This window comes from Phaethon lepturus, unplaced genomic scaffold (genome assembly GCF_000687285.1).
Source record: "Phaethon lepturus isolate BGI_N335 unplaced genomic scaffold, ASM68728v1 scaffold10183, whole genome shotgun sequence".
NCBI classification, from domain to species: domain Eukaryota; kingdom Metazoa; phylum Chordata; class Aves; order Phaethontiformes; family Phaethontidae; genus Phaethon; species Phaethon lepturus.
The window spans coordinates 6322-18461 of NW_010526954.1; the positions used below are offsets into that span (position 1 = coordinate 6322).

General features: G+C 39.5%; 1 protein-coding gene across 1 annotated transcript; it reads right to left on the bottom strand.

Annotated features, from left to right (window-relative positions):
* Positions 1–1499: 1499 nt before the first annotated feature.
* On the bottom strand, positions 1500–11868 carry TSEN2 (TSEN2 tRNA splicing endonuclease subunit). The gene is made up of 11 exons (XM_010283228.1): positions 11695–11868; positions 10825–10906; positions 10076–10112; positions 7714–8236; positions 7524–7601; positions 6091–6141; positions 5282–5420; positions 3493–3529; positions 2712–2823; positions 2036–2125; positions 1500–1559 (listed from the first exon to the last, which is right to left on the bottom strand). The coding sequence occupies exons 1-11, from the start codon at positions 11866–11868 to the stop codon at positions 1500–1502; spliced, it is 1383 nt and encodes a 460-aa protein (XP_010281530.1).
* Positions 11869–12140: the final 272 nt, after the last annotated feature.

Consider the following 12140-nt stretch of genomic DNA (forward strand, 5'->3'; position numbering starts at 1 on the left):
TCGTCGCCAGCTATAATGTATCCTTACTGCTGCAGCAAAGGTGTTCTCTCACAACACGGGGGGGGTGGGGAAAAACCCCCAACCTTAACAGCATGGTGAAGCAAGGAAGCCTGTTGTTGAAAGACTAAGATGGAATTCAAATGCCTGAATCTAAAGCAGCAATACTTAAAATGCAGCGTCGTTGATACTTAAACCTCCTGGCTCTACTTGAAAGACAGCTGAATACCTGCTGGGTTGGTTGGTTTGTTTCTCAAGCGTGGCTTTGCAATAGCAAACATCGTATTTAGGAACCTGCAATCTAGACGATTAAATCTTACAAAAAGGTTAGAAGATAGCAGGCACGTAGCGTAGCAAGGCAGAACTGCTCAGCGCTGCCCTATGCCTCACTCCATACAAAACGCAGCAGTGTCTCCCCGTCTGTTTTACAACGCAAGACAGGCCAGGACAAAGAGCTACAAGTCCGCTATGAAGAAAAATACATAGACTGTTGTAGTTGCTAGATAAAAAAGACAAAAGCTGCGATGAAACTGAGACTTACACTTGCCAAGCTAGAAAGAGTGACTGCCTCTCACTGGCTCAGCAAATCTTCATTATTTTCTACACACTAACCCATCTTCAACAGAAGTAAAGGGCATCAACTTGTGCTCAGGGCATCTTGTGGTCATGGGGCAAGATTAGGCCCTTACTTTCAAGGAGGAATCTTACTTCACTTGGGATTTGCAGCATAAGACATCTCACCAAAATGGGGAAAGCTGCCCTGGCATTCCCTACTGCCTAACACCTAACATTGCTGTGAGGTGCTTAGACCCCAGAACTAATTTAAATCTCTGCACATCCTGGGAAGAGTTCCTCAATTCTGAGCAGCGCTTATGAAAATAAGCACTTTTAGTTAGGACCACTGAATTCCAGAGTCAAGGCACCTAACAGCAACGTGTTACAATGCTCAATATTGCAACAACCACATCTCTCCCCAAATCTAAGTTTGTACAACTTTATTGAGGCTACGAAGTCAGGTTTTGGTTGAAGAAGAATGGTACCACAGGTATCCCAAAAGGCTATTTGATCCACTATAATTACTGCTGGCTTTTAACTAGTTTTAACTAGGTAGTTTAACTAGTTTTAGTGACTCAATGGTTCTGCAGGCCATAGTGCCTATTTAGGACTAATGCCTGGATCTGTCGTAATACTAAAGATGCCATTACTAATCACTGCAGTCTAGCCACCACTCAATGACCGACGTTTAAGTTTAAAGGAAACAAACAAGTATTTTGAGTTGAGACACAGCTTTATTTTTTCCCCTTCATATGCATTATTATAGTTATGTTTTTCAACACAACATTCTCTCCAGTAAACAGGATATACCTCATTTTAGATAGCATTTATACATACCAAGTGAGTATGTTGATAGAAACTGTTCTGAGGCAGTGGTTCATCATGAGAAGATCAAGTGAAAAACAACAAGATGTGGCTTTAAAAAAAAGTAAGTTTTTCCTATACGGTCAAAGTTCATCTTGCTCACTACGCTCACGGGAAGAAACCCAACGAGTTACAATCAGTTCCTGAAATAAAAAACAGCAACTATTATGGAAGAGGCAGGCAGCTACAGGTAATCAGTGAGGGCTGGGGATTAAGCCTTCAGCAAATTGATGTATATTATGGGACCACTGAGAAATTCTAGAAGACTACATTCGTTCCTGAAGCGAGCTGGTATCTCAACACATTCTTCTCCCTTTGTTTTTAAATATACATTAACCTTACAGTCATCATAGGTACCCCTGTTTCCCCATGCAAATGCTTACATTCACAGTGGCAGCAACATTAAAATTTAGAAGATGTTAGGTCTTTAAACAGCCTGTAACGCACTTCTCATGCCTTAAGGCACAAAGGAATCTAGTTTATTTTATTGCAGCTATGTGTGCAAAAAAAACAAAGCACGCTAAAGAGCAAGGGACAGTTCAAGGGGGCCTCTTAGAATCAGCTGTCCAGCTGCCCCAAAGTAAAGCTACACAGGCAAAGGAGAGAAGTAATTCCTCACCTGAACCTTAATTCGTTTCATGCATTCCGGTGTCGACATCTCTTTTTCAGTCATATCAGATGGTCTAATCAAATAGCATAGCATAAGTTCCTGTTGATAAACAGAAAACGTGAACTTCAACTGATTCTTGCTATACAAGTTTTAGATTAATTAGGAATGCAGATACCAAGTTTCCTACAAGATGTCTTCTGCACACCAAGTTAGGGGAGAGCTGTATAATACACGTATCTCATTTTCTTACCAAAGCATAGTCCTGCTATAAGATAACTAGAGTTATAACATAGCACCTGTGAGTATGGAAGCACTATGTATGAGGCTCTATCACAGAGAAAATATTTTGGGAAATTTCTGTTTAAAAGAAAATCCTGGTAGATGTAGAGGGCTTTAAAAACAGAAGCAGCAAGCAGGAAAGATGTGTCCCTCAGGTCAGTCTTCTGTTCCTCACACAACTTCCAGAGTTCCTACAGGTGACAGAACTTTAATAAGCTTCTTCCAGAAATCCTCTGGATATTGACAAAGGAAACTCTTGTTTGCCTACTGGCAGCTCAACACACTCTTCAGCAGACTAGGAAGAGAAGGATTCACTTTCCAGCCTCACTCTGACTCCCTGTTCTTTGGAACTAAACTGTACATTTATCATTTTAGAGCTATTTTAAAACTAGCACCTCACTCTTACCTTCGAAGCATTAACAGTTGTCCTGTTCAACCCAGCCAAGGACTTCCAGCTGAGTGGTCTGCGAAGAGAACCTTCAAAATTACCATCAACTAATTCAGCAATGACAGAGTAACTGGAAAACAAGGCAGATAGATAGGACAATTCACAGAAAGAAAATTACCACTTTAGGAAGATTGTGAAACTTAAGAATTAGAGCTTAAAAATCGGTGTTAAACAGTATGCCAACATGCAGTAAAGAAGTTGTAAAACTTAAGTGTCTTTCTACTAGGAAAAGAGGAGAAAAGATGAAATTGGGAATATGCTTACTGGCACGCACCCTCCCCACCCTTCTGCTGATGTCTGTAGCATTCTGTTATGAATCCCAATCTGACATTTATAATTAATTCATTATCTAGGAGTCCAACCTGACTAGCTAATGAATAAAGACAATTATCTTCCCTTAAAATATTTTTCTCCCAAATTACCTGTTACCCATGCCATGTTTTTTTAAAAGTCAGTATTATTAAATCAAATTACTTTCCTGAGTGCATTCATCATATCAGTGCTAAATATGCTCATTGCAACTTTTAATTTTTAATGACTCACTACTGTTATATGAATTCAGTGAAATTGTGTTACTTAGTACCTCTGCTAAAAGGGCTTTTGCATTCCCAGTATGAATGCATCTGGCAAAGTGTGTTAAGTGAAGAACGTATGCTTAACCAGTAAAGATACTAAATTTGTGTGACAGAAATTTACTAATATGAAAATAAGAAATTAGACAGAAACATGAGCTTCAAACCTTGCATGATAGAAGGGGGGGCCTTTTCGATACAGCACTGAAACGAGAGAGAAACACCTTAATTAGATAATCACAGAGTTTAATACCAGGGTACATAAATATTTTCAAATGTTTTGTAAAGTTTAATTACACAAGACAGAACTTCAACACTTTCGAATTCTGCTCAGGATTAAGTTGTCTCAGCAAGTGGAGAGAGAGGGAAGAGACAGAAAAATCACGGGAGCAGCAGGGTGACTCAGGGCAAGGGTGTGGCAGGTAAAAGATAAAGTAGAAGAGCCAAAGGACAGTTAGCAATTGCTATGGGAAAAAGCTTAGGATGGAATTTTTCTGCAGCAGACTCATGCTTTTAATGCTGTATTCGCAACAGAAGTTGAGCCACTGGAGTACAAGGAGAAGATCACAATAAGCCATTGAGTTTTTGTTCCAAGCCAGGATGTTTCACAAGTTTTAGGACAGGCAAAGGGCACAAGTTGTGATGTACTGCCTTCCAGTCCCACTAAAAGTTTCTACCCTACTCAAGGGTACACAAGACTCATTGCAGTGGACTTCTGTAACCGAGCTAAATGGTTACATTTCCTCTCTTCCCTTTGTTGTGAGCTTGTAAGAGGGGACTTTAACTAGCGCAGGTTTTCTTATACAGCTGGCTAGCATAGACCCTGTCAGGAAAAGGACGAGCAGCACTTCATTCCGGTGACAGCCATGCTTTGCAAATTACCTACTATAAGCGATTGTAGTAATACCAATTCTAAGAAGGTACTGCCAAAGAACAAGAAGCTAGAGGAGCTCAGGAGTGAGGCACAACTCCTACTAGCCTTAAACTAATCCACTTCCTTTGTCTGGCACAAATCCAAAGGCGGCGATATGCTCAACAACACATTCGGGCCAGAACACAAATGAACGGTGAACAAACTAATACCAGTTTCACATATACATCAGGTGATCAGAATCAAGGCCCCATCTACAGCCCAGAATACTAAGAACAGTGATGCTGAATTCAGCCAAACCTACATGCTGATCTAAAGGACTAGCTCGGCACAACCTCACCAGAGTCAAATACGCAAAGCTGCTATATGAATTCAGCAGCTTATAAAATTATAAAACTGCTTCAGCACTTGCTGGTTTGCATGCATATGTTAAAAATATCTCCCTTCATGCACGTTTCCTGTAATGACAGGCATGACTGTACTGTTTATGTTGACAAGAGCTGAATGCAGTTCTTGAAATATTTAGCAAGGGATTATGGACATTACCCATTTTTTTCTGTAAGATTAAAAACCCTACCACTAACAAAACCAAGTCCCTTCTCCCTCCTCCCCCACAAAAAAAAACCCCATTCAGCGGAACAGCCTTAGCAGTAACCTCAGCGGAAGTCCAGCTTCCATTAAATGGGATGAATGGACTTTGGTGTGAATTAGGATCTAGATGCAAACCTGCTATTCCAGAGACTGTCACGTTAATACCACAGAAGATGTGTTTCAAAGGGGATAGAGAAACTTGGGAACGGAATTTCAGTGCAATCCTGTATTAATTATTAACCTCATGAAGCAAAACAACAGGCCTTTCAAGCTATCCCCTTAGCTACTGGATATGTGATGTTATACTCCACTCACCCTAACTTTATTGCTAACCCGTACTCTAGCCAAAAATGTCTTTTGCCAACTGCAAGTAGCAAAGCCTGCTCCAGTCATGCAGCTCCTCATTATGAAATTCATCTCTGGCACTGGAGTCCCGCAGTGCCTGAAAAGAACTCAGTTATAAATGATTCCATTTTTTTAAGGAAGCTACTCACAGAGATCAGTTCCATACTTCAGGCCAACTTTGGGGACCCAACCCTTACTGCGGAAGTAGTGATACGCCATGTAAGTAGTTTTAAAGTTGGGCTTCACTTCACTGAAAACTTCCCATAGCTTCAGAATAGTTAGGGGCTCCTAAAAATCACAACCAAAGGCATTAACATGACTATATTAATATTCCATCAGATACAGAATCCTGTGTGTAGTAGAGCGTAAACAGCCAAATATCAAATATCACAGTCTCCTGCAAAGACCATGGACTTCAGGCAACAAACTACAGAATCCCTAAATATAAGACAGAAACCTGTTGCTCCATTTAGTGGGTTTTCTTAGCATTTCATAATCAGTCCCATAATGCCCTTGTTTAAAGGAAAATCTGATAAATCTTAAACTAGAAGCATAGGTTTCAATTATTTTGTCATTACATTAACAGTAGCTTGATGTACTTCTAGATTAATGCTTAAAACTCCAAGGAATTTTCCTGTTTCAGGAAAGAGAATTCACCATGTTATTGCTGCCATACTTGCTTTCCCCATGCTTCCTGCCCAAGTTACAACAAAAACCTTTCTCTACAGAAAGGCTGTGCTTAGCTGTATTTGCCTTGGTAAACATAAAGCTTTCAGACCATTATTTCATAAACAGAAATATCATTACTTATAGGAAATACTTCCTAATTACTCTGTTTGGTGTTTCCTCCTTCAGAATTAGCAGCAAAACTTACTGCCACAGCAGCTAAAAATTTCCAGACGTATTGTATCCAAATTAATGGCATTCCCAGAAATCCAAAATTAATCCAATCTCTTACCTCACCATAATAAATACTTAAGCATCCCAGAGCATACACCAAGAAAAAAGCCTGAAATAAACAAACAGAGTAAGTTTAACTGAGAGCTGGCTCTTCCTGTAGTTTATATTCCATGCAAGAACAGTCTCAAATTAATTTTATACACAAATTCTAATGTCATAAAGACAAACAAGCTGCCTGAAAGTTTCCTTTGAAACTTTCCTTTTGTCTTCATGACCCTTACATTTCAACAGGCGCAGCACTAAAAAAAAAAAAATCTATGCATGTGCTGTAGACTCCTGAAGGCACCGTGTTAAAACTAACGTGAACATATTTAGAAGCATCACAATCGAAGCAGGATTTATACAAATGTTATATTCTTGGTATTTCTATACTTAAGTCCTACCACTGGTCTCTCTCAGTGGGATTATTCATCTAAAGCAAATGGGATTCAACCCTACTTTTTTTTTTTTTACCATATCACGTAATTATCACAGGTTATTAAAAGTAAGTTTAATGACTAAGCAATCCAACTACTTACAAGACACAGGAGAACTCTGTACTTCAGAAACAGGTATTAAATTATGTTGTAACATAAATTAATGTTTACTTTTCAGATTAATCATAGAATCATGGAATAGTTTGGGTTGGAAGGGACCTTTCAAGGCGATCTAGTCCAACGCCCCTGCACTGAGCAGGGACATCTTCAACTAGATCAGGTTGCTCAGAGCCCCGTCCAGCCTGACCTGGGATGCTTCCAGGGATGGGGCATCGACCACCTCTCTGGGCAACCTGGGCCAGTGCTTCACCACCCTCATTATGAAAAATTTCTTATGTCTAGTCTAAATCCACCCTCTTTGAATTTAAAACCATTGCCGCTTGTCCTATCGCTACAGGTCCTGCTAAAAAGTCTTTCCTCATCTCTCCTGTAAGCCCCCTTTCAGACCTGGCTGGCTACAATAAGGTCTCCCTAGAGCCTTCTCTTCTCCAGGCTGAACCCCCCAGCTCCCCCAGCCTGTCGTCCCAGCAGAGCTGTTCCAGCCCTCGGAGCATTGCTGGGGCCTCCTCTGGCCCCGCTCCAACAGGTCCGTGTCTCTCCTGTGCCGAGGGCTCCAGAGCTGGACACAGCACTGCAGGGGGGTCTCCCCAGAGGGGCAGAATCCCCTCCCTCGCCCTGCTGGCCACGCGGCTTTGGATGCGGCCCAGGACACGGTTGGCCTTCCAGGCTACGAGTGCACACTGCTGGCTCCTGTCCAGCTTTTCATCCCCCAGTACCCCCAAGTCCTTCTCAGCAGGGCTGCTCTCCATCCCTTCACCCTGTACTGATACCAGGGGTTGCCCCGACCCAGGTGCAGGACCTTGAACTTAGCCTTGTTGTACCTCAGGAGGTTCACATGGGCCCATGCCTCGAGCTTGTGAAAAGTAAAACAACTTATATTGCACTTGAAACTTACCTCTTCCAAGCTGAGTTGTAAATATTCAAAAATCCTAAATGGATTTCTTCTGCATACTAGTTTTTCATTCTTGACAAGCTACAAGAAAAAATTACTATATTACTATAAGTTTAAACTGGAAAAAATACTGAATCCTGAGAATAGGACTGATGATATTTTTCTAAAGTATTAGGATACTCTTTATCCTTACATTTTCTTGCACGTGAGCAGAATCATCTTCAGGACATAAGCTACCATCTTCTTCCTCTTGCACCAATACGTATTCTGGAGCACATTCTTTCAACTTGATCATGTCACAAGATCTTTGCTCATTGCTCTCCTTCTCCTTGCAGCCACAGTGCACAAGACGACCATGCTTCTGGCAAGACACTTCAGCTACGTCTTTCAAGACACCTAGTTCATGTTCTTTAGAGCCACATACAGCCGCAGGATCAAACGCTGGATCTCCTTCCAAACAAGCTTTCTTGTAGCCTTCATTCTGATTCTCAGGACTTGGGGCTGCTACATTTCCAGTATCTGCAGAAGATTGTCTGGAAAGTTCTGTATTTGGGCCCATTCTGTTACAAATATTTGGAGTTTGTTCGGCTCCATCCTCTTCCAAGAATGGCAGCTCAAGAGGCTTAGTGTAATTTTCAAGAATTTTGGTAACTGAGCAGTCATCAAATCCTTGCTCTTGCAAAATACTTTTCGCCCACTGAACATGACACTGGTACCTAGTAAACAAGTAAAATAAATGAGAAGTTCTAATGTGTTACATCCATTACTTAAGACCTTAAAAATAAGCATCTTGAAAAAAGCAGATTCAACACAGGTCACAAAACAAATCTGAACACACACTCCAATTCACTGCTACGCAAAATACAACATGCAGCATGTAACAGGACTCCAGTCTTCAGGAAGCTGCAGACGACATTACTGAACATCAAGATTCTGCTACCTTCTTTGGCTTCGTTTTGCCTTTCAAATTTCTGAGGCAACAAACACTATTACCAAATGTTGCACAAGAACCATGCATTGAGGAATACTGCTATACAGTTTCAAGAAGCAGGCAAAAATTTCCTTCTCTCACCGAAGCCTTAAGCCTGAATTCACTGCAAAAACATCTTGGTAGCAGAGCTTGCATGACTAAAATATGCAACAAGACTTTGCATATAGAGCGCTCACACGCTTCATCTATTACACAGCCACCTACTGAGAACAGTATCTTCAAAACTCTGTTTTAACTAGCTTTGAAACAGCAATGGCATAGCAAAAACACCAGCTTAAAAATCTTCAGCAGAAACAACCTTCAGTTTTAACCAAAACCCACACATCCTTGAGAAAGAACAACAATCCTATCAGTGAGATATTAGCTGAAAGCTGTAAAAATTTCTAATGTTTTTCAATTATGATAAGAGTTTTTAGTGCCCCTTCAATTATTTCTCCTTGGAAGACAACATTAATATGCAATTGCAGACATTAATATTCCTTCTATGAAAGTTACAGGTAGCTAAGTGCAGCCACCCTTATTCAAACCTGGACTACAATATCCTCTACTTCCCAAAACAAAATCCTAACACAGCAATTACAGACCAGGTAATGAAGAACTACAAAGACAATTAAACATAGATTTCATCTGTCAACACAAAATACGAGTCCCTCTGAAGTCTCATAATAAAACTATGTAATTCAGTGCTGTAGTTTTTGTCACAAAAAATGGACTCCTCTTTGTCCTATGACTTGATTACCATGTAATTTGCACTTACAGATCGTGATGCACCTTCCTGCACCAATGTAACGACACTTTCATTGATGCTCAGCTGTACTTCCTGGCACATAAAGCAGTCACAAAGGAGACTAATAATGACAAGTGCTTCTGCAAGTAGTAACAACTGTAGTAGCAGCAGAAGTAATATTGCTACTGTTTGTCTTACCTAAAGTTGAGCACTGAAGAAACATAACTTTTAAATTTAAATAAAGTAAAATTTTTAGAGTTACCGTAAGATTCAAGCAAACAGAGCAACTAACTTGCACACTCTTACAGTTAGCTTGTATACTATTTAAGTGGAACAAAATAAATGTGGTCCATACTCTGTTTTTCTAAATGTACAAACAAATGTTAATAAAGACTATGAAAAAAAAGTAGTAAAACATTTATGTATTATACAAGCTCAAGAGCTGCTTCAGCCCACATGATAATAATTCAATAAGGAAATGGAAGAGTTATTTTAAATTGCCCGCCCCAGAAACTCCTCTTTCTCCTCCTCAGCTGAGAGACAAGTTTATTATGCTTGATATTATTATGAATTAATTACCCATACTACTATGCATGCACTCAATCTTGGCTTCTATTCAGCAATTAATACCTGCAAGCTTACATGAAAAACCATGCTGAGTATCACCTATTTATAGTTTTCCCAATGTGATTTATAAGGTAAATACAAAGAGAAGAAATAGAAGCAAATCATCAGCATTTATACAGCCAAAAATCTGCAAACCAGTAAAATAAAATATAAAATAGAAGAATCTGTTTCATAAAAAAAAAAAAGAACAAATTAATGCAAATAACTTACTTTTTCGATGTAATTATAGGCATGTTTACATTAGCACCTGCATAAAGAAAAATCATACATTGTTTCATCAATATAAAAATGTGTTCACGTGTTTTTGATCACTGAGGTAATCTGCAGCTGAGTAACCACCCCCATTTTCAATATTCTGCGCCATTTTGGTCCCACTTGTATTCACGAAGGACACAGCAGAACTAGAAAAGGTACAGAGGTAACAGCCTGCACAAGAAGAACAATTAAATACACTATGTTTCGCCAGCCCATAAGACGACAATTACGGAGGAATATGAGACTTAACTGTCAGGGAAAAGATGACTAAAGAATGACAGTCTTTCTATAAACAGCCAAGAGCAGACCAGATGTAATTAGCAATAAGCAGATTAAAAATTTCACATATCCTTGCCTTATGATTTCATGGATACTAAAATCTACAGCTTATAATCAAGACAGTTATATGAAGAAAAGCCCAAGGATGATAACTTTACTTACAGACCTCCTAAGCAAAAAATCGGTGAAGGCTAGGGGAACGCACTAAGGAGCTATCTGCATATGTTTCCTGTTCTTGTATTTATCCCAGGCAGATGGTACTGGCCATCACCAGAGACAAGTTATGGAGGGAGTGAGACCCTTGATCTGACCCAGTAGAGAGATTTTTTTTTCCCCTCTGTGTAATTTACAAACATATATCTTCAATGAGTGAAGTGAAAAGGACTATTAGAATACTGATGGAAGTACAAACAGGCACAATTTACCTTGCCACTTAGTAACCACTGAAGGATCTGAAATACTGTACACTGGTCGACTTCTTGAAAGGATACCTTTTCCAAAATAGCCCTTCAAAGAAAAGGAAAAATCCTTATTATATCATCAAAAAAACCCCACCAAACTTCTTTCCAAATATAAAATCTTCACTGCCAAGACCAGCTGAAAAAAAATGACTGAAATTCTGCAACATTTAAGCTTTGCCTAAAGCTTGTTGCTTAGCTTCTGATAACTAGTTCAATATTAAACACCTGCACTCAAAGATTTAACCAGTGGAGGGTGTTGGGTCTTTTTCCTCAATTCTAAATATTTGTCAGTCAACATCTCCAAGCAGATGCATAAGAAAACACCTGTGTATTAATACTGTGACAAAGCACAATAGAAAACAAAGAAATGGATAAAGCTACTGCATAAGAATGGTGGTGAAGAGGTACTCGGACATAAGAGGCTTAATGTAGCTTACTCAGGAAGAAATCACTCTAAAGTTAAAAAAATTCTACAAACATTTACAAAACATTAATCTCCCAACCTCCTGAGCTTTAAAAACATGAAAATGCTTTTGGAAGGCTGCATAAAATGTTGAAAGGAGAAATAAACGTAACAAACATGAAGCCTTTGCAGTTGTTTTTTAGCTCACAATGTCACTTCATGCCAAAATTTATTGGCTGGGATAAGAATGAAATACTTTTCACGTTTGATACAGAATATATGTTTTGTACTGATTTCAGGAGAGGAGGGAGATACGGAGAAGTACTGGAAGCTAAAAGGGAAGGAAAGCACAAAGGCAGGCAGACTTTAACAAGTATTATTCTTTACCTACATTTAAAACACTAAAAATACTGTGCAAACAGGGTACAGACCTTGTTATAAAGCTGTTCGATATCTTCAGGGTTCCTCACAATAACGTTGTTGTTAATGATTTCAGCCTGGCATATTCTGAAATCCTTCCCACCTACATTCACAGGAAAGGGAGACTCGTATGACTCAAAAACTCTTCTTTTCCTTCTTGGGGGGTGAAAAACTGCTTCTGCCATTTCCCAATATTGTTTCCTCCTAGAAAGGGGAAACAAAACATTTCACGTTCAGGAGTTAAAGTTCACCCATTTTTGCATGCTTCAGCAATATCCCCTTCCCAATAGCAAATTAGCAGTAAAATCCTACAGTACAATCCAAGACTAATTCCGTAACTATTATGCCAGACAAACATAAGCAGTGATTTGCTGGTGTTATCTGTTCATCTTTTTCTCTTGGGCATTGCAGTATCCCCTGAAGACCAGGTAGGGATGGCCCTTAGCCAGGAGTTCAT

What these genes read in the sequence shown, in the direction of transcription:
- TSEN2 (XM_010283228.1), bottom strand. Translation starts at nt 11,868, where the DNA reads ATGGCAGAAGCAGTTTTTCACCCCCCAAGAAGGAAAAGAAGAGTTTTT. An exon ending in TACAACTCAGCTTGGAAGAG is followed by an intron (nt 6,142 to 7,523) that starts GTAAGTTTCAAG and finishes TGTTTATTTCAG; the next exon opens with GCTTTTTTCTTGGTGTATGC. An exon ending in TAAGTATTTATTATGGTGAG is followed by an intron (nt 5,421 to 6,090) that starts GTAAGAGATTGG and finishes TGTGATTTTTAG; the next exon opens with GAGCCCCTAACTATTCTGAA.